Here is a 21556-nt window from a genome sequence, read left to right as displayed (position 1 = left end):
CCTCCTCCTCATCACCCTCTCCTCAGCATGGCAAGAAACAACCCACTCATCACTTCCTCCTCTCATCACCCTCTCCTCCTCATGGCAAGAAACAACCCACTCATCACTTCCTCCTCCCATCACCCTCTCCTCAGCATGGCAAGAAACAACCCACTCATCACTTCCTCATCACCCTCTCCTCAGCATGGCAAGAAACAACCCACTCATCACTTCCTCAGTCTCATCACCCTCTCCCTCCTCATGGCCAGAAACAACCCACTCATCACTTCCTCCTCTCATCACCCTCTCCTCAGCATGGCCAGAAACAACCCACCCACTCCCCAGCAACACTGGGAACTTCCCCTCTCATCACCCTCACATGGCAGAAACAACCCACTTCACTTGTTCACTGCCGTCCTCTCAACCCTCTCCTCATACAGAAACAACCCACTGTTACTGGGAACTGTACATAAACATACCCACTGGGAACTTCCTCCTACATACCCTTGTTACTGGCAAGAACACCCAGTACATACTACTGTTGTTACTGGGAACTCATACCGTTGTTACAGTCATACGACCCCAGATGCCTGTTGTTACCCTCTACTCCTCATGGCCAGAACTACAACCCATACTACATCACTTCCTCCTCTCATCACCCTCTCCTCAGCACCCCAGAAACATACCCACTGGTTACTTCCTCACTCTCAGTCACCCTCTGTTGTTACTGGCCAGAAACAACCCACATACATCACTTCCTCCTGTTATCACCCTCTCCCCAGTACATACGATACTGTTGTTACTGGGAACTACCCCTCTACATACGATACTCTGTTACTGGGAACTACAACCCACTACATACGATACTGTTGTTACTGGGAACACCCTAATCCCAGTACATACAGATACAACTGGGAACTCATCGACCCCAGTACATCACGTTCTCCTTGTTATGGCCAGAACAACCCACTGGGAATCGACCCCAGTACATCATCACTGTTGTTACCTCTGTTAGCACGGCCAGAAACAACCCCACATATGATACTGTTGTTACATCAGTACATACATACCGTTGTTACTCATCACCATATGATACTGTTGTTACTGGGAACAGAAACAACCCAACTACATCACGATCCTGGGAACTACTACGATCACTGGGAACTACCCTTGTTACTCCTCAGATACTGGCCAGAAACATACCCTGGGAACTCATCCACAGTAACATGAACACTGGGAACACCTCCAGTACATACGCGCTGGGAACTGTGAAATGCATTGTTGTTACTGGGAACTACCCAGTACACCCCAGTTGTTACATACGATACTGTTGTTACTGGGAACTTAACAGCCAGACATACGAGTTGTTACTGGGAACTTAACAGCCAGTACATACGATACTGTTGTTACTGGGAACTAACGACCCCAGTACATACGATACTGTTGTTACTGGGAACTAACGACCCAGTACATACGATACTGAGTTACTGGGAACTACATACCAGAGGGAGTTGTTACTGGGAACTACGACAGCCAGTACATACGAGTTACTGGGAACTTTAACAGCCAGAGGAACTGGGAACTAACAGCCAGTACATATGATACTGTTGTTACTGGGAACTAACAGCCAGACATACGATACTGTTGTTACTGGGAACTTAGCCAGTACATATGATACTGTTGTTACTGGGAACTACGGGAACTGGGACTACGCCAGTACATATGATACTGTTGTTTAACAGACCCCAGTGGGAGTTACTGGGAACTTAACAGCCAGTACATAGATACTGTTGTTACTGGGAACAGCCAGAGGGAGTTACTGGCTACTGGGAACAGCCAGTACATACGATACTGTTGTTACTAACAGCCAGACTGGGAACTACTTAACCCAGCCATAGGAGTACTGTTGTTAACAGGAACTTACTGGGAACTACCCAGCCATATGATACTGTTGTTACTGGGAACTACGACCCCAGTACATGACGGGAACTACACTGTGTTACTGTTGAACTACGACCCCAGTACATACGATACTGTTGTTACTGGGAACTACGACCCCAGTACATACGATACTGTTGTTACTGGGAACCCCAGTACATATGATACTGTTGTTACTGGGAACCAGTACAACTACTACGATACATACGATACGTTGTTACTGGGAACTACGACCCCAGTACATACGATACTGTTGTTACTGGGAACTACGACCCCAGTACATACGATACTGTTGTTACTGGGAACTACGACCCCAGTACATACGATACTACGACCCCAGTGTTGTTACTGGGAACTACGACCCCAGTACATACGATACTGTTGTTACTGGGAACTACGACCCCAGTACATATGATACTGTTGTTACTGGGAACTACCCCAGTACATACGATACTGTTGTTACTGGGAACTACGACCCCAGTACATACGATGCCGTTGTTACTGGGAACTACGACCCCAGTACATACGATACAGTTGTTACTGGGAACTACGACCCCAGTACATACGATACAGTTGTTACTGGGGACTACGATAACGACCCCAGTACATACGATACTGTTGTTACTGGGAACTACGATAACGACCCCAGTACATACGATACTGTTGTTACTGGGAACTACGACCCCAGTACATACGGGATACTGTTGTTACTGGGAACTACGACCCCAGTACACTGGGAACTACTGACCCCAGTTGTTACTGGGAACTACGACCCCAGTACATACGATACTGTTGTTACTGGGAACTACGACCCCAGTACATACGATGCCGTTGTTACTGGGAACTACGACCCCAGTACATACGATACAGTTGTTACTGGGAACTACGACCCCAGTACATACGATACCGTTGTTACTGGGAACTACGATAACGACCCCAGTACATACGATACTGTTGTTACTGGGAACTACGACCCCAGTACATACGATACTGTTGTTACTGGGAACTACGACCCCAGTACATACGATACTGTTGTTACTGGGAACTACGACCCCAGTACATACGATACAGTTGTTACTGGGAACTACGACCCCAGTACATACGATACAGTTGTTACTGGGAACTACGACCCCAGTACATACGATACTGTTGTTACTGGGAACTACGACCCCAGTACATACGATACTGTTGTTACTGGGAACTACGACCCCAGTACATACGATACCGTTGTTACTGGGAACTACGATAACGACCCCAGTACATATGATACCTGGGAACTAGTACATACGATACAGTTGTTACTGGGAACTACGACCCCAGTACATACGATACTGTTGTTACTGGGAACTACGACCCCAGTACATACGATACATAACTACGATACTGTACATATGATACAGTTGTTACTGGGAACTACGACCCCAGTACATATGATACTGTTGTTACTGGGAACTACGACCCCAGTACATACGATACTGTTGTTACTGGGAACTACGACCCCAGTACATATGATACCGTTGTTACTGGGAACTACGATAACGACCCCAGTACATATGATACCGTTGTTACTGGGAACTACGATAACGACCCCAGTACATATGATACCGTTGTTACTGGGAACTACGACCCCAGTACATACGATACTGTTGTTACTGGGAACTACGACCCCAGTACATACGATGCCGTTGTTACTGGGAACTACGACCCCAGTACATACGATACAGTTGTTACTGGGAACTACGACCCCAGTACATACGATACAGTTGTTACTGGGAACTACGACCCCAGTACATATGATACTGTTGTTACTGGGAACTACGATAACGACCCCAGTACATACGATACCGTTGTTACTGGGAACTACGACCCCAGTACATACGATACTGTTGTTACTGGGAACTACGACCCCAGTACATATGATACTGTTGTTACTGGGAACTACGAAGTACATACGATACCCTGGGAACTACGATACATACATATGATACCGTTGTTACTGGGAACTACGACCCCAGTACATATGATACTGTTGTTACTGGGAACTACGATAACGACCCCAGTACATATGATACTGTTGTTACTGGGAACTACGACCCCAGTACATATGATACCGTTGTTACTGGGAACTACGACCCCAGTACATACGATACTGTTGTTACTGGGAACTACGACCCCAGTACATACGTTACCGTTGTTACTGGGAACTACGACCCCAGTACATACGATACTGTTGTTACTGGGAACTACGACCCCAGTACATACGATACCGTTGTTACTGGGAACTACGACCCCAGTACATACGATACTGTTGTTACTGGGAACTACGACCCCAGTACATACGATACAGTTGTTACTGGGAACTACGATAACGACCCCAGTACATACGATACTGTTGTTACTGGGAACTACGACCCCAGTACATACGATACTGTTGTTACTGGGAACTACGACCCCAGTACATATGATACCGTTGTTACTGGGAACTACGATAACGACCCCAGTACATACGATACCGTTGTTACTGGGAACTACGACCCCAGTACATATGATACCGTTGTTACTGGGAACTACGACCCCAGTACATATGATACCGTTGTTACTGGGAACTACGACCCCAGTACATATGATACCGTTGTTACTGGGAACTACGACCCCAGTATATACGATGATACCGTTGTTACTGTTGATACCGTTGTTACTGGGAACTACGACCCCAGTACATATGATACTGTTGTTACTGGGAACTACGACCCCAGTACATACGATACCGTTGTTACTGGGAACTACGACCCCAGTACATACGATACCGTTGTTACTGGGAACTACGACCCCAGTACATATGATACCGTTGTTACTGGGAACTACGACCCCAGTACATATGATACTGTTGTTACTGGGAACTACGACCCCAGTACATATGATACTGTTGTTACTGGGAACTACGACCCCAGTACATATGATACCGTTGTTACTGGGAACTACGACCCCAGTACATATGATACCGTTGTTACTGGGAACTACGACCCCAGTACATATGATACCGTTGTTACTGGGAACTACGACCCCAGTACATATGATACCGTTGTTACTGGGAACTACGACCCCAGTACATATGATACCGTTGTTACTGGGAACTACGACCCCAGTACATATGATACTGTTGTTACTGGGAACTACGACCCCAGTACATATGATACTGTTGTTACTGGGAACTACGACCCCAGTACATATGATACTGTTGTTACTGGGAACTACGACCCCAGTACATATGATACTGTTGTTACTGGGAACTACGACCCCAGTACATATGATACTGTTGTTACTGGGAACTACGACCCCAGTACATATGATACTGTTGTTACTGGGAACTACGACCCCAGTACATATGATACCGTTGTTACTGGGAACTACGACCCCAGTACATATGATACATAACTACGATACTATGATACTGTTGTTACTGGGAACTACGACCCCAGTACATATGATACTGTTGTTACTGGGAACTACGACCCCAGTACATATGATACTGTTGTTACTGGGAACTAAATTGACCCCAGTACATACGATACTGTTGTTACTGGGAACTACGACCCCAGTACATACGATACTGTTGTTACTGGGAACTACGAGTACCCCAGTACATACGATGCCCCAGTTGTTACTGGGAACTACGATAACCCCAGTACATACAGTTGTTACTGGGAACTACGACCGTATATGATGTTGTTACTGGGAACTACGATAACCCCAGTACATACGATACTGTTGTTACTGGGAACTACGACCTCCAGTACATACGATACTGTTGTTACTGGGAACTACGACCCCAGTACATACGATGCCGTTGTTACTGGGAACTACGACCCCAGTACATATGATACAGTTGTTACTGGGAACTACGACCCCAGTACATATGATACTGTTGTTACTGGGAACTACGTACATACGATGTTGTTACCCCAGTACATACGATACTGTTGTTACTGGGAACTACGACCCCAGTACATACGATAACTGGGAACCAGTACATACGATACTGTTGTTACTGGGAACTACGACCCCAGTACATATGATACCCCAGTACATACAGTACGATACTGTTGTTACTGGGAACTACACCCCAGTACATACGATACCGTTGTTACTGGGAACTACGATAACACCAGTACATACGATACAGTTGTTACTGGGAACTACGATAACGACCCCAGTACATACGATACTGTTGTTACTGGGAACTACGATAACGCTTATTTCCCAGTACATATGATAAAACAGTTGTTACTGGGAACTACGATAAACACCCCAGTACATATGATACAGTTGTTACTGGGAACTACGACCCATATGATACAGTACATATGATACTGTTGTTACTGGGAACAGACCCCAGTACATATGATACTGTTGTTACTGGAACTACGATACCCAGTACATATGATACTGTTGTTACTGGGAACTACGACCAGTACATATGATACCAGGGAACTACATACATGATACTGTTGTTACTGGGAACTACGACCCCAGTACATATGATACTGTTGTTACTGGGAACTACGGGGTCCCCAGTACATATGATACTGTTGTTACTGGGAACTACGACACCCAGTACATATGATACTGTTGTTACTGGGAACTACGACCCCAGTACATATGATACTGTTGTTACTGGGAACTACGACCCCAGTACATATGATACTGTTGTTACTGGGAACTACGACCCCAGTACATATGATACTGTTGTTACTGGGAACTACGACCCCAGTACATATGATACTGTTGTTACTGGGAACTACGACCCCAGTACATATGATACTGTTGTTACTGGGAACTACGAGGGGTCCCCAGTACATATGATACTGTTGTTACTGGGAACTACGACCCCAGTACATATGATACTGTATGATTGTTGTTACTGGGAACTACGACCCCAGTACATATGATACTGTTGGGAACTACGACCCCAGTACATTAGTGTTACTGGGAACTACGACCCCAGTACATATGATACTGTTGTTACTGGTACATATGAACTCCCAACCCCAGTACATATGATACTGTTGTTACTGGGAACTACGACCCCAGTACATATGATACTGTTGTTACTGGGAACTACGACCCCAGTACATATGATACTGTTGTTACTGGGAACTACGATTCCCCAGTACTTACCCCCAGTACATATGATACTGTTGTTACTGGGAACTACGACCCCAGTACATATGATACAGTTGTTACTGGGAACTACGAACCCAGTACATATGATGCCGTTGTTACTGGGAACTACGATAACGACCCCAGTACATATGATACAGTTGTTACTGGGAACTACGACCCCAGTACATATGATACTGTTGTTACTGGGAACTACGATAACGACCCCAGTACATATGATACAGTTGTTACTGGGAACTACGACCCCAGTACATATGATACTGTTGTTACTACATACAGATGTTTGTTAAAACTACGACCCCAGTACATATGATACAGTTGTTACTGGGAACTACATATGATACTGTTGTTACTGGGAACTAGTGTTTACGCTTATTTACCAAAACCAGTACATATGATACTGTTGTTACTGGGAACTACGACCCCAGTATATAACATACTGATACTGTTGTTACTGGGGAACTACGACCCCAGTACATATGATACTTGTTACTGGGAACTTACTGGGAACTGTTGTACGGGATTTCCCCAGTACATATGATACTGTTGTTACTGGGAACTAGTGTTTACGACCCCAGTACATATGATACTGTTGTTACTGGGAACTACGATAACCAGTACAGTATGATACTGTTGTTACTGGGAACTACGAAACCCAGTACATATGATACTGTTGTTACTGGGAACTACGATAACGACCCCAGTACATACAGTTGTTACTGGGAACTACGATAATGACCCCAGTACATACGATACTGGTTACTGGGAACTACGACCCCAGTACATACGATACTGTTGTTACTGGGAACTAACGACCCCAGTACATATGATACTGTTGTTACTGGGAACTACGACCCCAGTACATATGATACTGTTGTTACTGGGAACTACGACCCCAGTACATATGATACTGTTGTTACTGGGAACTACGACCCCAGTACATATGATACATGTTGTTACTGGGAACTACGACCCCAGTACATATGATACTGTTGTTACTGGGAACTACGACCCCAGTACATACCACTATCAGACAGTACATACTGTTGTTACTGAACTACGACATGAGTACATATGATACCGTTGTTACTGGGGACTACGACCCCAGTACATATGATACTTGTTGTTACTGGGAACTACGACCCCAGTACATATGATACTGTTGTTACTGGGAACTACGACCCCAGTACATATGATACTGTTGTTACTGGGATACTGTTGTTATGGGAACTACGACCCCAGTACATATGATACTGTTGTTACTGGGAACTACGACCCCAGTACATATGATACTGTTGTTACTGGGAACTACGATAACGAAGCCTTACATTTTTATTATTGAACGGTGATTTAAACCAGAAACTATTTATAAGAGAGAGAGATAATCAGACAAAGAGAGATTAAGGAGGGGTGGGTGGGGGGAGTTAATCAGACAAAGAGAGGGGGAGTTAGAGGACTAGTAGGGGGATAAATTGAGGATAATCAGACAAAGGGATAATGGGAGTTAGAGGAGGGGTAGGGAGATAAATTGAGGATAATCAGACAAAGAGAGATAATGATTAATGGGGGGAGATAAATTGAGGATAATCAGAGAGAGATAATGGGTTAGAGGGGGGTAGGGGGGGCAGGCAGCTAACAGAAAGACAGAAGAACTGGTTTGAGGCCGTGAATAACAACTTACAGCTCTGTCGTACTGCTGATATGAAACACCAGGGGTCCTCGTTATAAAACAGTGTTTACGCTTATTTCCCAAAACACCAGGGGTCCTCGTTTATAAAACAGTGTTTACGCTTATTTCCCAAAACACCAGGGGTCCTCCTTGTATAAAACAGTGTTTACGCTTATTTCCCAAAACACCAGGGGTCCTCCTTTATAAAACAGTGTTTACGCTATTTCCTCAGTGTTTACTCCTCCTTTATAAAACAGTGTGTTACGCTTATTTCCCAAAACACCAGGGGTCCTCCTTTATAAAACAGTGTTTACGCTTATTTCCCAAAACACCAGGGTTCCCAAAACACCAGGGGTCCTCCTTTATAAAACAGTGTTTACGCTTATTTCCCAAAACACCAGGGGTCCTCCTTTATAAAACAGTGTTTACGCTTATTTCCCAAAACACCAGGGTCCTCCTTTATAAAACAGTGTTTACGCTTATTTCCCAAAACACCAGGGGTCCTTTATAAAACAGTGTTTATAAAACACCAGGGGTCCTCCTTTATAAAACAGTGTTTACGCTTATTTCCCAAAACACCAGGGGTCCTCCTTTATAAAACAGTGTTTACGCTCCCAAAACACCAGGGGTCCTCCTTTATAAAACAGTGTGTACGCTTATTTCCCAAAACACCAGGGGACATGTGTTACCTCCAAAACACCAGGGGTCCTTTTATAAAACAGTGTTTACTTTCCCAAAACACCAGGGGTCCTCCTTTATAAAACAGTGTTTACAAAACACCAGTAGCCTTGTAGCCTAGTTTCCCAAAACACCAGGGGTCCTCCTTTAAAAACAGTGTTTATGGGGTCCTCCTTTAGACAGTGTTTACGCCTAAAAACACCAGCCTTATTCACAACAAACACCAGTGATAAGACAAAAATTTCCCATCCTAGTAACAGTTGCATCCTAAAACAAAGATGGGGACATTTCCCAAACAGTAGGCAGCTACACTGAGTTTACAAAACATTAGATGGGGACATGAGACTAAAATAGCCTTGTGTAGATGGGGACATGAGCCTAGTTTAGCCTTGTGTAGATGGGGACAGAGACTAGTAGCCTCCTCCTTTAGTTAGTGTAGCCCCATGGGGACATGAGACTAGTAGACTAGTAGCCTGGTAGCCTTGTGTAGATGGGGACAAGTAGTGCCTTGTGTAGATGGGGACATGAGCCAGTAGCCTAGTACGCCTTGTGGATGGGGACATGAGACTGTTAGCCTAGTGTAGATGGGGACATGAGACTAGTAGCCTAGTGTAGATGGGGACATGAGACAGTAGCCTGTGTAGATGGGGACATGAGACTAGTAGCCTAGTGTAGATGGGGACATGAGACTAGTAGCCTAGTAGCCTGGTAGCCTTGTGTAGATGGGGACATGAGCTAGTAGCCTAGTGTAGATGGGGACATGAGACTAGTAGCCTAGTTTAGATGGGGACATGAGACTAGTAGCCTAGTGTAGATGGGGACATGAGACTAGTAGCCTAGTGTAGATGGGGACATGAGACTAGTAGCCTAGTAGCCTGTGTAGATGGGGACATGAGACTAGTAGCCTAGTTTAGATGGGGACATGAGACTAGTAGCCTAGTGTAGATGGGGACATGAGACTAGTAGCCTTGTGTAGATGGGGACATGAGACTAGTAGCCTAGTGTAGATGGGGACATGAGACTAGTAGCCTTGTGTAGATGGGGACATGAGACTAGTAGCCTAGTTTAGATGGGGACATGAGACTAGTAGCCTAGTAGCCTGGTAGTTGTGTAGATGGGGACATGAGACTAGTAGCCTAGTAGCCTAGTGTAGATGGGGACATGAGACTAGTAGCCTAGTTTAGATGGGGACATGAGACTAGTAGCCTAGTGTAGATGGGGACATGAGACTAGTAGCCTTGTGTAGATGGGGACATGAGACTAGTAGCCTAGTTTAGATGGGGACATGAGACTAGTAGCCTAGTGTAGATGGGGACATGAGACTAGTAGCCTAGTGTAGATGGGGACATGAGACTAGTAGCCTAGTGTAGATGGGGACATGAGACTAGTAGCCTAGTAGCCTGGTAGCCTTGTGTAGATGGGGACATGAGACAGCCTAGTAGCCTAAGTAGCCTAGTGTAGATGGGGACATGAGACTAGTAGCCTTGTAGCCTAGTTGTAGATGGGGACATAAGACTAGTCTTATTCACAACAAAAAAGTGATAAGACAAAAATCAACTAATTGCATCCTAAAACAAATTTGAAACAGGCAGCTACACTGACATTTACAAAACCTATGTAACTAACACCTTGGTCTAGATATCAGCTGTGACACCCCTTTTAGATGCCCCCTAGTTTAGGACAGCCTCAAGACTTCTAATTGCATCCTAAAACAGGCTGGACTCTAAAGGTGTCAAATGTGTTCTACAGGGATGTGACACTGAGATGTTGACTAGCCAATGCTTCTCACAGTTGTGTCAAGTAAAGTTGTCCTTTGGGTGGTGGACCATTCTTGATACACACAGGAAACTGCTTGGAAAACCCAGCAGCTGGCCTACACTGAGTTTATGCAGTTCTTGACACAAACCTGTGCACCTGATACTAAAGGCCTGTGGTCTATTCAGCTGTGACACTAAAGGCCTGTGGTCTATTCAGCTGTGATACTAAAGGCCTGTGGTCTATTCAGCTGTGATACTAAAGGCCTGTGGTCTATTCAGCTGTGACACTAAAGGCCTGTGGTCTATTCAGCTGTGATAAAGGCCTGTGGTCTATTCAGCTGTGATACTAAAGGCCTGTGGTCTATTCAGCTGTGATACTAAAGGCCTGTGGTCTATTCAGCTGTGATACTAAAGGCCTGTGGTCTGTGACACTAAAGGCCTGTGGTCTATTCAGCTGTGACACTAAAGGCCTGTGGTCTATTCAGCTGTGACACTAAAGGCCTGTGGTCTATTCAGCTGTGACACTAAAGGCCTGTGGTCTATTCAGCTGTGACACTAAAGGCCTGTGGTCTATTCAGCTAAAAAGGCCTGTGGTCTATTCAGCTGTGACACTAAAGGCCTAAACACTAAAGGCCTGTGGTCTATTCAGCTGTGACACTAAAGGCCTGTGGTCTATTCAGCTGTGACACTAAAGGCCTGTGGTCTATTCAGCTGTGATACTAAAGGCCTGTGGTCTATTCAGCTGTGATACTAAAGGCCTCTATTCAGTGGTCTATTCAGCTGTGACACTAAAGGCCTGTGGTCTATTCAGCTGTGACACTAAAGGCCTGTGGTCTATTCAGCTGTGATACTAAAGGCCTGTGGTCTATTCAGCTGTGACACTAAAGGCCTGTGGTCTATTCAGCTGTGATACTAAAGGCCTGTGGTCTATTCAGCTGTGATACTAAAGGCCTGTGGTCTATTCAGCTGTGATACTAAAGGCCTGTGGTCTATTCAGCTGTGATACTAAAGGCCTGTGGTCTATTCAGCTGTGATACTAAAGGCCTGTGGTCTATTCAGCTGTGACACTAAAGGCCTGTGGTCTATTCAGCTGTGACACTAAAGGCCTGTGGTCTATTCAGCTGTGATACTAAAGGCCTGTGGTCTATTCTGCTGTGACACTAAAGGCCTGTGGTCTATTCAGCTGTGATACTAAAGGCCTGTGGTCTATTCAGCTGTGATACTAAAGGCCTGTGGTCTATTCAGCTGTGATACTAAAGGCCTGTGGTCTATTCAGCTGTGACACTAAAGGCCTGTGGTCTATTCAGCTGTGACACTAAAGGCCTGTGGTCTATTCAGCTGTGACACTAAAGGCCTGTGGTCTATGTGACACTAAAGGCCTGTGATTCAGCTGTGATACTAAAGGCCTGTGGTCTATTCAGCTGTGACACTAAAGGCCTGTGGTCTATTCAGCTGTGATACTAAAGGCCTGTGGTCTATTCAGCTGTGACACTAAAGGCCTGTGGTCTATTCAGCTGTGATACTAAAGGCCTGTGGTCTATTCAGCTGTGACACTAAAGGCCTGTGGTCTATTCAGCTGTGACACTAAAGGCCTGTGGTCTATTCAGCTGTGATACTAAAGGCCTGTGGTCTATTCAGCTGTGATGTGAACTAAAGGCCTGTGGTCTATTCAGCTGTGACACTAAAGGCCTGTGGTCTATTCAGCTGTGACACTAAAGGCCTGTGGTCTATTCAGCTGTGAGGCCTGTGGTCTATTCAGCTGTGACACTAAAGGCCTGTGGTCTATTCAGCTGTGATACTAAAGGCCTGTGGTCTATTCAGCTGTGATAAAGGCCTGTGGTCTATTCAGCTGTGATACTAAAGGCCTGTGGTCTATTCAGCTGTGACACTAAAGGCCTGTGGTCTATTCAGCTGTGACACTAAAGGCCTGTGGTCTATTCAGCTGTGACACTAAAGGCCTGTGGTCTATTCAGCTGTGATACTAAAGGCCTGTGGTCTATTCAGCTGTGACACTAAAGGCCTGTGGTCTATTCAGCTGTGATACTAAAGGCCTGTGGTCTATTCAGCTGTGACACTAAAGGCCTGTGGTCTATTCAGCTGTGACACTAAAGGCCTGTGGTCTATTCAGCTGTGATAAAGGCCTGTGGTCCATTCAGCTGTGATAAAGGCCTGTGGTCCATTTAGCTGTGATAAAGGCCTGTGGTCTATTCAGCTGTGACACTAAAGGCCTGTGGTCCATTCAGCTGTGATAAAGGCCTGTGGTCCATTCAGCTGTGATAAAGGGCTGTGGTCTATTTAGCTGTGATAAAGGGCTGTGGTCTATTTAGCTGTGATAAAGGGCTGTGGTCTATTTAGCTGTGATAAAGGCCTGTGGTCTATTTAGCTGTGATAAAGGGCTGTGGTCCATTCAGCTGTGACACTAAAGGCCTGTGGTCTATTCAGCTGTGACACTAAAGGCCTGTGGTCTATTCAGCTGTGACACTAAAGGCCTGTGGTCCATTCAGCTGTGATAAAGGCCTGTGGTCCATTCAGCTGTGATAAAGGCCTGTGGTCCATTCAGCTGTGATAAAGGCCTGTGGTCCATTCAGCTGTGATAAAGGCCTGTGGTCTATTCATAGGTGTCATGTAGGTCATGGTATCTCTATATATCTGTCATCTCTCTGTCCACAGCCGTCAACTACTGGGATGCTTTATCTTTACCTGACTAACCTCAATGTAGTGACTGTTATTTATGCTGCTGTCAACTACTGGGATGCTTTATCTTTACTTGACTAGCCTCAATGTAGTGACTGTTATTTATGCTGCTGTCAACTACTGGGATGCTTTATCTTTACTTGACTAACCTCAATGTAGTGACTGTTATTTATGCTGCTGTCAACTACTGGGATGCTTTATCTTTACTTGACTAACCTCAATGTAGTGACTGTTATTTATGCTGCTGTCAACTACTGGGATGCTTTATCTTTACTTGACTAACCTCAATGTAGTGACTGTTATTTATACTGCTGTCAACTACTGGGATGCTTTATCTTTACTTGACTAACCTCAATGTAGTGACTGTTATTTATGCTGCTGTCAACTACTGGGATGCTTTATCTTTACTTGACTAACCTCAATGTAGTGCGACTGTTATTTATACTGCTGTCAACTACTGGGATGCTTTATCTTTACTTGACTAACCTCAATGTAGCGACTGTTATTTATACTGCTGTCAACTACTGGGATGCTTTATCTTTACTTGACTAACCTCAATGTAGCGACTGTTATTTATGCTGCTGTCAACTACTGGGATGCTTTATCTTTACTTGACTAACCTCAATGTAGTGACTGTTATTTATGCTGCTGTCAACTACTGGGATGCTTTATCTTTACTTGACTAACCTCAATGTAGTGACTGTTATTTATGCTGCTGTCAACTACTGGGATGCTTTATCTTTACTTGACTAACCTCAATGTAGTGACTGTTATTTATACTGCTGTCAACTACTGGGATGCTTTATCTTTACTTGACTAACCTCAATGTAGCGACTGTTATTTATACTGCTGTCAACTACTGGGATGCTTTATCTTTACTTGACTAACCTCAATGTAGCGACTGTTATTTATGCTGCTGTCAACTACTGGGATGCTTTATCTTTACTTGACTAACCTCAATGTAGCGACTGTTATTTATACTGCTGTCAACTACTGGGATGCTTTATCTTTACTTGACTAACCTCAATGTAGCGACTGTTATTTATACTGCTGTCAACTACTGGGATGCTTTATCTTTACTTGACTAACCTCAATGTAGCGACTGTTATTTATGCTGCTGTCAACTACTGGGATGCTTTATCTTTACTTGACTAACCTCAATGTAGTGACTGTTATTTATGCTGCTGTCAACTACTGGGATGCTTTATCTTTACTTGACTAACCTCAATGTAGTGACTGTTATTTATGCTGCTGTCAACTACTGGGATGCTTTATCTTTACTTGACTAACCTCAATGTAGTGACTGTTATTTATGCTGCTGTCAACTACTGGGATGCTTTATCTTTACTTGACTAACCTCAATGTAGTGACTGTTATTTATGCTGCTGTCAACTACTGGGATGCTTTATCTTTACTTGACTAACCTCAATGTAGTGACTGTTATTTATACTGCTGTCAACTACTGGGATGCTTTATCTTTACTTGACTAACCTCAATGTAGTGACTGTTATTTATACTGCTGTCAACTACTGGGATGCTTTATCTTTACTTGACTAACCTCAATGTAGTGACTGTTATTTATGCTGCTGTCAACTACTGGGATGCTTTATCTTTACTTGACTAACCTCAATGTAGTGACTGTTATTTATACTGCTGTCAACTACTGGGATGCTTTATCTTTACTTGACTAACCTCAATGTAGTGACTGTTATTTATACTGCTGTCAACTACTGGGATGCTTTATCTTTACTTGACTAACCTCAATGTAGTGACTGTTATTTATGCTGCTGTCAACTACTGGGATGCTTTATCTTTACTTGACTAACCTCAATGTAGTGACTGTTATTTATGCTGCTGTCAACTACTGGGATGCTTTATCTTTACTTGACTAACCTCAATGTAGTGACTGTTATTTATGCTGCTGTCAACTACTAAGGACAATTGTAATGAGATCTTGAAGTGTGTTTGTTGGACTATACCCGGCCGGGCCAGCAGGTAGTCTAGTGGGCCAGTAACCGAAAGGTTGGTGGATTGAATCCCTGAGGTGACAAGGTAAAACTCTGTCGTTCTGCCCCCGAACAAGGCAGTTAACCCCCTTGTTCCTAGACCAGTTAACCCCCTTGTTCCTAGACCGTCAATGTAAATAAGAATTTGTTCTTAACTGACCTGCCTAGTTAAATAAAGGTCAAATAAAACCTTTATTTAATCAATTTTAAACATTCTGTAATCTAAAAGCCCATGTTTAACCTTCTCTATTATTAGGGCAGAATCCTACCTTGAGATCCGCAAGTTTTCACACAAATCTTAAATTGACATCAATTTACTAACTGAACTGACATCAATTTACTAACTGAACTGACATCAATTTACTAACTGAACTGACATCAATTTACTAACTGAACTGACATCAATTTACTAACTGAACTGACATCAATTTACTAACTGAACTGACATCAATTTACTAACTGAACTGACATCAATTTACTAACTGAACTGACATCAATTTACTAACTGAACTGACATCAATTTACTAACTGAACTGACATCAATTTACTAACTGAACTGAGCGAATTAAAAACGTAATTGACCCCGACCGGGGTCAGATAGACAGAGGAGGAGGATGATGAAGAAGTAGAAGAGTGTTACCATGCGATCTGCGTGACGAAGGGCTTCAGCTCGGTGGGTTCGTAGGCCCTGGCAAAGGCCCAGCAGACGTAGCAGGCTGCATCTCGTACGTTAGAACCAACGCTACACGCTCCTCTCTTTTCATCATAGACCAAGGCCTTCAGGATCAGAGGCACCACTGGAGGGAGAGAGAGAGAAGGGGGAGGGAGAGACAGGAGGGAGAGAGAGAGAGAGAGAGAGAAGGGGGAGGGAGAGAGAGAGAGACAGGAGGGAGAGAGAGATCAGGGAGAGAGAGACAGAAAGGGGAGGGAGAGAGAGAGAGACAGGAGGGAGAGAGAGAGAGAAGGGTGAGGGAGAGAGAGAGAGAAGGGGAGGGAGAGAGAGAGAGAGAGAGAGACAGAAGGGAGAGAGAGAGAGAAGGGAGAGAGAGAGACAGAAGGGAGAGAGAGAGACAGAAGGGAGAGAGAGAGACAGAAGGGAGAGAGAGAGACAGAAGGGAGAGAGAGAGACAGAAGGGAGAGAGAGAGACAGAAGGGAGAGAGAGAGACAGAAGGGAGAGAGAGAGACAGAAGGGAGAGAGAGAGACAGAAGGGAGAGAGAGAGAGCGAGAGAAGGGAGAGAGAGAGAGAGCAAGAAGAGAAAGAGAGCAAGAGAGAGAGAGAGCAGGGGAGAGAGAGAAAAGGGAGAAGGGAGAGAGAGAGAGAGTGAGAGAGAAAAGGGAGAAGGGAGAGAGAAGGGGAGAGGGAGAGAGAGAAAGACAAATGAGTAGTCGACAGACAAAGAAAACATCTTAAACAGTTCAGAAGTAGTTTATAGTCAGTTCAATAGAACTTCATATGTCGGTCATTAATAAAGTGATATATTACTCCGTGTGATTGTCGTTTTGGTGTAAATGACACACAGCTGTATTATAATGCATTATTACTGTTTCACTAAATCCATTAGTCCAATCACATCATAGGCTTATCCATCTCCCCTGACAACAGTTGTATCACCATGGCAGCTTGTAGTTCATGTGGGATTCTAAAGTCATGCCACCTATCAGATCCTCTTCCTGTCCTCGCCTCATTGGCCCTGGCCTCTGTGGTTCACTCTAATACCAGACACTCAGAGACTGGTGGGGTTAACGGTGTCGCTGTGAACCAACACCTCACATCTTTTATACTGCCAAGAGAAAAACCCTTTCATCGTTTTAACCACTGTGGTGGAATGAGCAGCTTCCACTCCTATGACTGTGCCCCCATCCCTCTACCCTCTCTACCCTCATCCCTCTACCCTCTCTACCCTCATCCCTCCACCTCTCTGCCCTCATCCCTCTACCCTCTCTACCCTCATCCCTCCACCTCTCTGCCCTCATCCCTCTACCCTCTCTACCCTCATCTCTCTGCCTGCCCACCTGTGGTGGAATGAGCAGCTTCCACTCCTATGACTGTGTACGGCATCTGACCAAGGCAAAACTTGTTGAAATTACATCATCTCAACTAGTTTTGCCCACATTTTACACAATCTGATTCAAACTACCTGAGAAGTGGAGGGGGGAAAGCATTGAGACTCATCAGAAATGACAGCTGATAACAGCCGTGTGTAAACTACCTCGGTCCGAAATCACATTCAACAGAGTCCAACTTTGCGTGTTTATAACACCGTGTTTATAACAACTAAATGTAATGAGAATCCATTGTTGTGTTCGCTATGGGGCGGCAGGGTAACCTAGTGGTTAGAGTGTAGGGGCGGCAGGTAGTCTAGTGGTTAGAGTGTAGGGGCGGCAGGTAGTCTAGTGGTTAGAGTGTAGGGGCGGCAGGGTAGCCTAGTGGTTAGAGTGTAGGGGCGGCAGGGTAGCCTAGTGGTTAGAGTGTAGGGGCGGCAGGGTAGCCTAGTGGTTAGAGTGTAGGGCGGCAGGGTAGCCTAGTGGTTAGAGTGTAGGGGCGGCAGGGTAGCCTAGTGGTTAGAGTGTAGGGGCGGCAGGGTAGCCTAGTGGTTAGAGTGTAGGGGCGGCAGGGTAGACTAGTGGTTAGAGTGTAGGGGCGGCAGGGTAGCCTAGTGGTTAGAGTGTAGGGGCGGCAGGTAGCCTAGTGGTTAGAGTGTAGGGACGGCAGGGTAGTCTAGTGGTTAGAGTGTAGGGGCGGCAGGTAGACTAGTGGTTAGAGTGTAGGGGCGGCAGGGTAGCCTAGTGGTTAGAGTGTAGGGCGGCAGGTAGCCTAGTGGTTAGAGTGTAGGGGCGGCAGGGTAGCCTAGTGGTTAGAGTGTAGGGGCGGCAGGGTAGCCTAGTGGTTAGAGTGTAGGGGCGGCAGGGTAGCCTAGTGGTTAGAGTGTAGGGGCGGCAGGTAGCCTAGTGGTTAGAGTGTAGGGGCGGCAGGGTAGCCTAGTGGTTAGAGTGTAGGGGCGGCAGGGTAGCCTAGTGGTTAGAGTGTAGGGGCGGCAGGGTAGCCTAGTGGTTAGAGTGTAGGGGCGGCAGGTAGTCTAGTGGTTAGAGTGTAGGGGCGGCAGGTAGCCTAGTGGTTAGAGTGTAGGGGCGGCAGGTAGTCTAGTGGTTAGAGTGTAGGGGCGGCAGGTAGCCTAGTGGTTAGAGTGTAGGGGCGGCAGGTAGCCTAGTGGTTAGAGTGTAGGGGCGGCAGGTAGCCTAGTGGTTAGAGTGTAGGGGCGGCAGGTAGCCTAGTGGTTAGAGTGTAGGGGCGGCAGGTAGCCTAGTGGTTAGAGTGTAGGGGCGGCAGGTAGCCTAGTGGTTAGAGTGTAGGGGCGGCAGGTAGCCTAGTGGTTAGAGTGTAGGGGCGGCAGGGTAGCCTAGTGGTTAGAGTGTAGGGACGGCAGGTAGCCTAGTGGTTAGAGTGTAGGGGCGGCAGGGTAGCCTAGTGGTTAGAGTGTAGGGGCGGCAGGTAGCCTAGTGGTTAGAGTGTAGGGCGGCAGGTAGCCTAGTGGTTAGAGTGTAGGGGCGGCAGGTAGCCTAGTGGTTAGAGTGTAGGGGCGGCAGGTAGCCTAGTGGTTAGAGTGTAGGGGCGGCAGGGTAGCCTAGTGGTTAGAGTGTAGGGGCGGCAGGGTAGCCTAGTGGTTAGAGTGTAGGGGCGGCAGGGTAGCCTAGTGGTTAGAGTGTAGGGGCGGCAGGGTAGCCTAGTGGTTAGAGTGTAGGGGCGGCAGGGTAGCCTAGTGGTTAGAGTGTAGAGGCGGCAGGTAGCCTAGTGGTTAGAGTGTAGGGGTGGCAGGTAGCCTAGTGGTTAGAGGGTAGGGGCGGCAGGTAGCCTAGTGGTTAGAGTGTAGGGGCGGCAGGTAGCCTAGTGGTTAGAGTGTAGGGGCGGCAGGTAGCCTAGTGGTTAGAGTGTAGGGGCGGCAGGGTAGCCTAGTGGTTAGAGTGTAGGGGCGGCAGGGTAGCCTAGTGGTTAGAGTGTAGGGGCGGCAGGGTAGCCTAGTGGTTAGAGTGTAGGGGCGGCAGGGTAACCTAGTGGTTAGAGTGTTGGACCAGTAACCGGAAGGTTGCTAGTTCAAACCCCCGAGCTGAACAAGGCAGTTAACCCACTGTTCCTAGGCCGTCATTGAAAATAAGAATTTGTTCTTAACTGACTTGTCTTGTAAAATAAAGGTCAAATTAAAAAATATGTTTAAATGTACATACAGTGCATTCAGAAAGTATTCAGACCCCTTGACCTTTACCACATTTTGTTAAGTTACAGCCTTATTTTAAAATTGATTAAATAGTCCCCCCTCCCCCTCATCAATCTACACACAATACCCCATAATGACGACGCAAAAACAAGATTTTCAACATTTTAGCTAATTAATTAAATAAAACTGAAATATTACATTTACATAAGTATTCAGACCCTTTACTCAGTGCTTTGTTGAAGCACCTTTGGCAGTGATTACAGCCTCGAGTCTTCTTGGGTATGACGCTACAAGCGTGGCACACCTGTATTTGGGGAGTTTCTCCCATTCTTCTCTGCAGATCCTCCCAAACTCTCAGGTTGGATGGGGAGCATCGCTGCACAGCTATTTTCAGGTCCCTCCAGAGATGTTAGATCAGGTTCAAGTCCGGGCTCTGGTGGGGCCACTCAAGGACATTCAGAGACTTGTCACGAAGCCACTCCTGCGATGTCTTGGCTGTGTGCTTAGGGTCGTTGTCTTGTTGGAACGTGAACCTTCACCCCAGTCTGAGGTCCTGAGCGCTCTGGAGAAGGTTTTCATCAAGGATCTCTCTCTACTTTGCTCCGTTCATCTTTCCCTCGATCCTGACTAGTCTCCCAGTCCCTGCCACTGAAAAACTCGACCCCGATTTCTCAGTTTGGCCAGGCAGCCAGCTCTAGGAAAAGTCTAGTTGGTTCCAAACTTCTTCCATTTCAGAATGATGGAGGTCACTGTGTTCTTGGGGACCTTCGATGCTGCAGACATTTTTTGGTACCCTTCCCCAGATCTGTGCCTCGACACAATCCTGTCTCGGCGCTCCATGGACAATTCCTTCGACCTCATGGCTTGGTTTTTGGCTCTGACAAGCACTGTCAACTGTGGAACCTTATATTGACAGGTGTGTGCCTTTCCTAATCATGTCCAATCAATTCAATCTACCACAGGTGGACCCCAATCAAGTTATAAAAACATCCTAAGGATGATCAATGGAAACAGGATACACATGAGCTCAATTTCAAGTCTCATAGCAAATGGTCTGAATACTTATAAAAATAAGGTATTTCAGTTTGTGTAATAAAAATGTCTAAAAACACTGTTATTATGGAGTAATGTGTGTAGATTGATGAGGGATTGTTTTTAATTCATCCATTTTAGAATAAGGCTGTAACGTAACAACATGTGGGAAAAGGTCAAGGGGCCTGAACACCTTTCTGAAATCCCTGTTTTCTGATAAAGAATGAAGCTAGACTCATTCCTTCAGTTTCCCAGTTACAGGGATAAAGACCACTGTACCACTCAGAACCCAGGTAGACAGACCACTGTACCACTCAGAACCCAGGTAGACAGACCACTGTACCACTCAGAGCCCAGGTAGACAGGGATAAAGACGACTGTACCACTCAGAACCCAGGTAGACAGGGAT

General features: G+C 45.6%; 1 protein-coding gene across 1 annotated transcript in view; it reads right to left on the bottom strand.

The window, feature by feature from the left end:
- The window catches only part of tbcd (tubulin folding cofactor D), a 227884-nt gene that overhangs the window by 162883 nt on the left and 43445 nt on the right, over positions 1–21556 (bottom strand). The window contains 1 exon segment of the mRNA XM_052520050.1: positions 16543–16699. Coding sequence (XP_052376010.1) covers positions 16543–16699 — 157 coding nt within the window.

The sequence above is a fragment of the Oncorhynchus keta genome, chromosome 5 (assembly GCF_023373465.1).
Source record: "Oncorhynchus keta strain PuntledgeMale-10-30-2019 chromosome 5, Oket_V2, whole genome shotgun sequence".
NCBI classification, from domain to species: Eukaryota; Metazoa; Chordata; class Actinopteri; order Salmoniformes; family Salmonidae; genus Oncorhynchus; species Oncorhynchus keta.
Note: the sequence above shows the minus strand (reverse complement) of the source record. Positions and strands in the feature narration are given on the sequence as shown.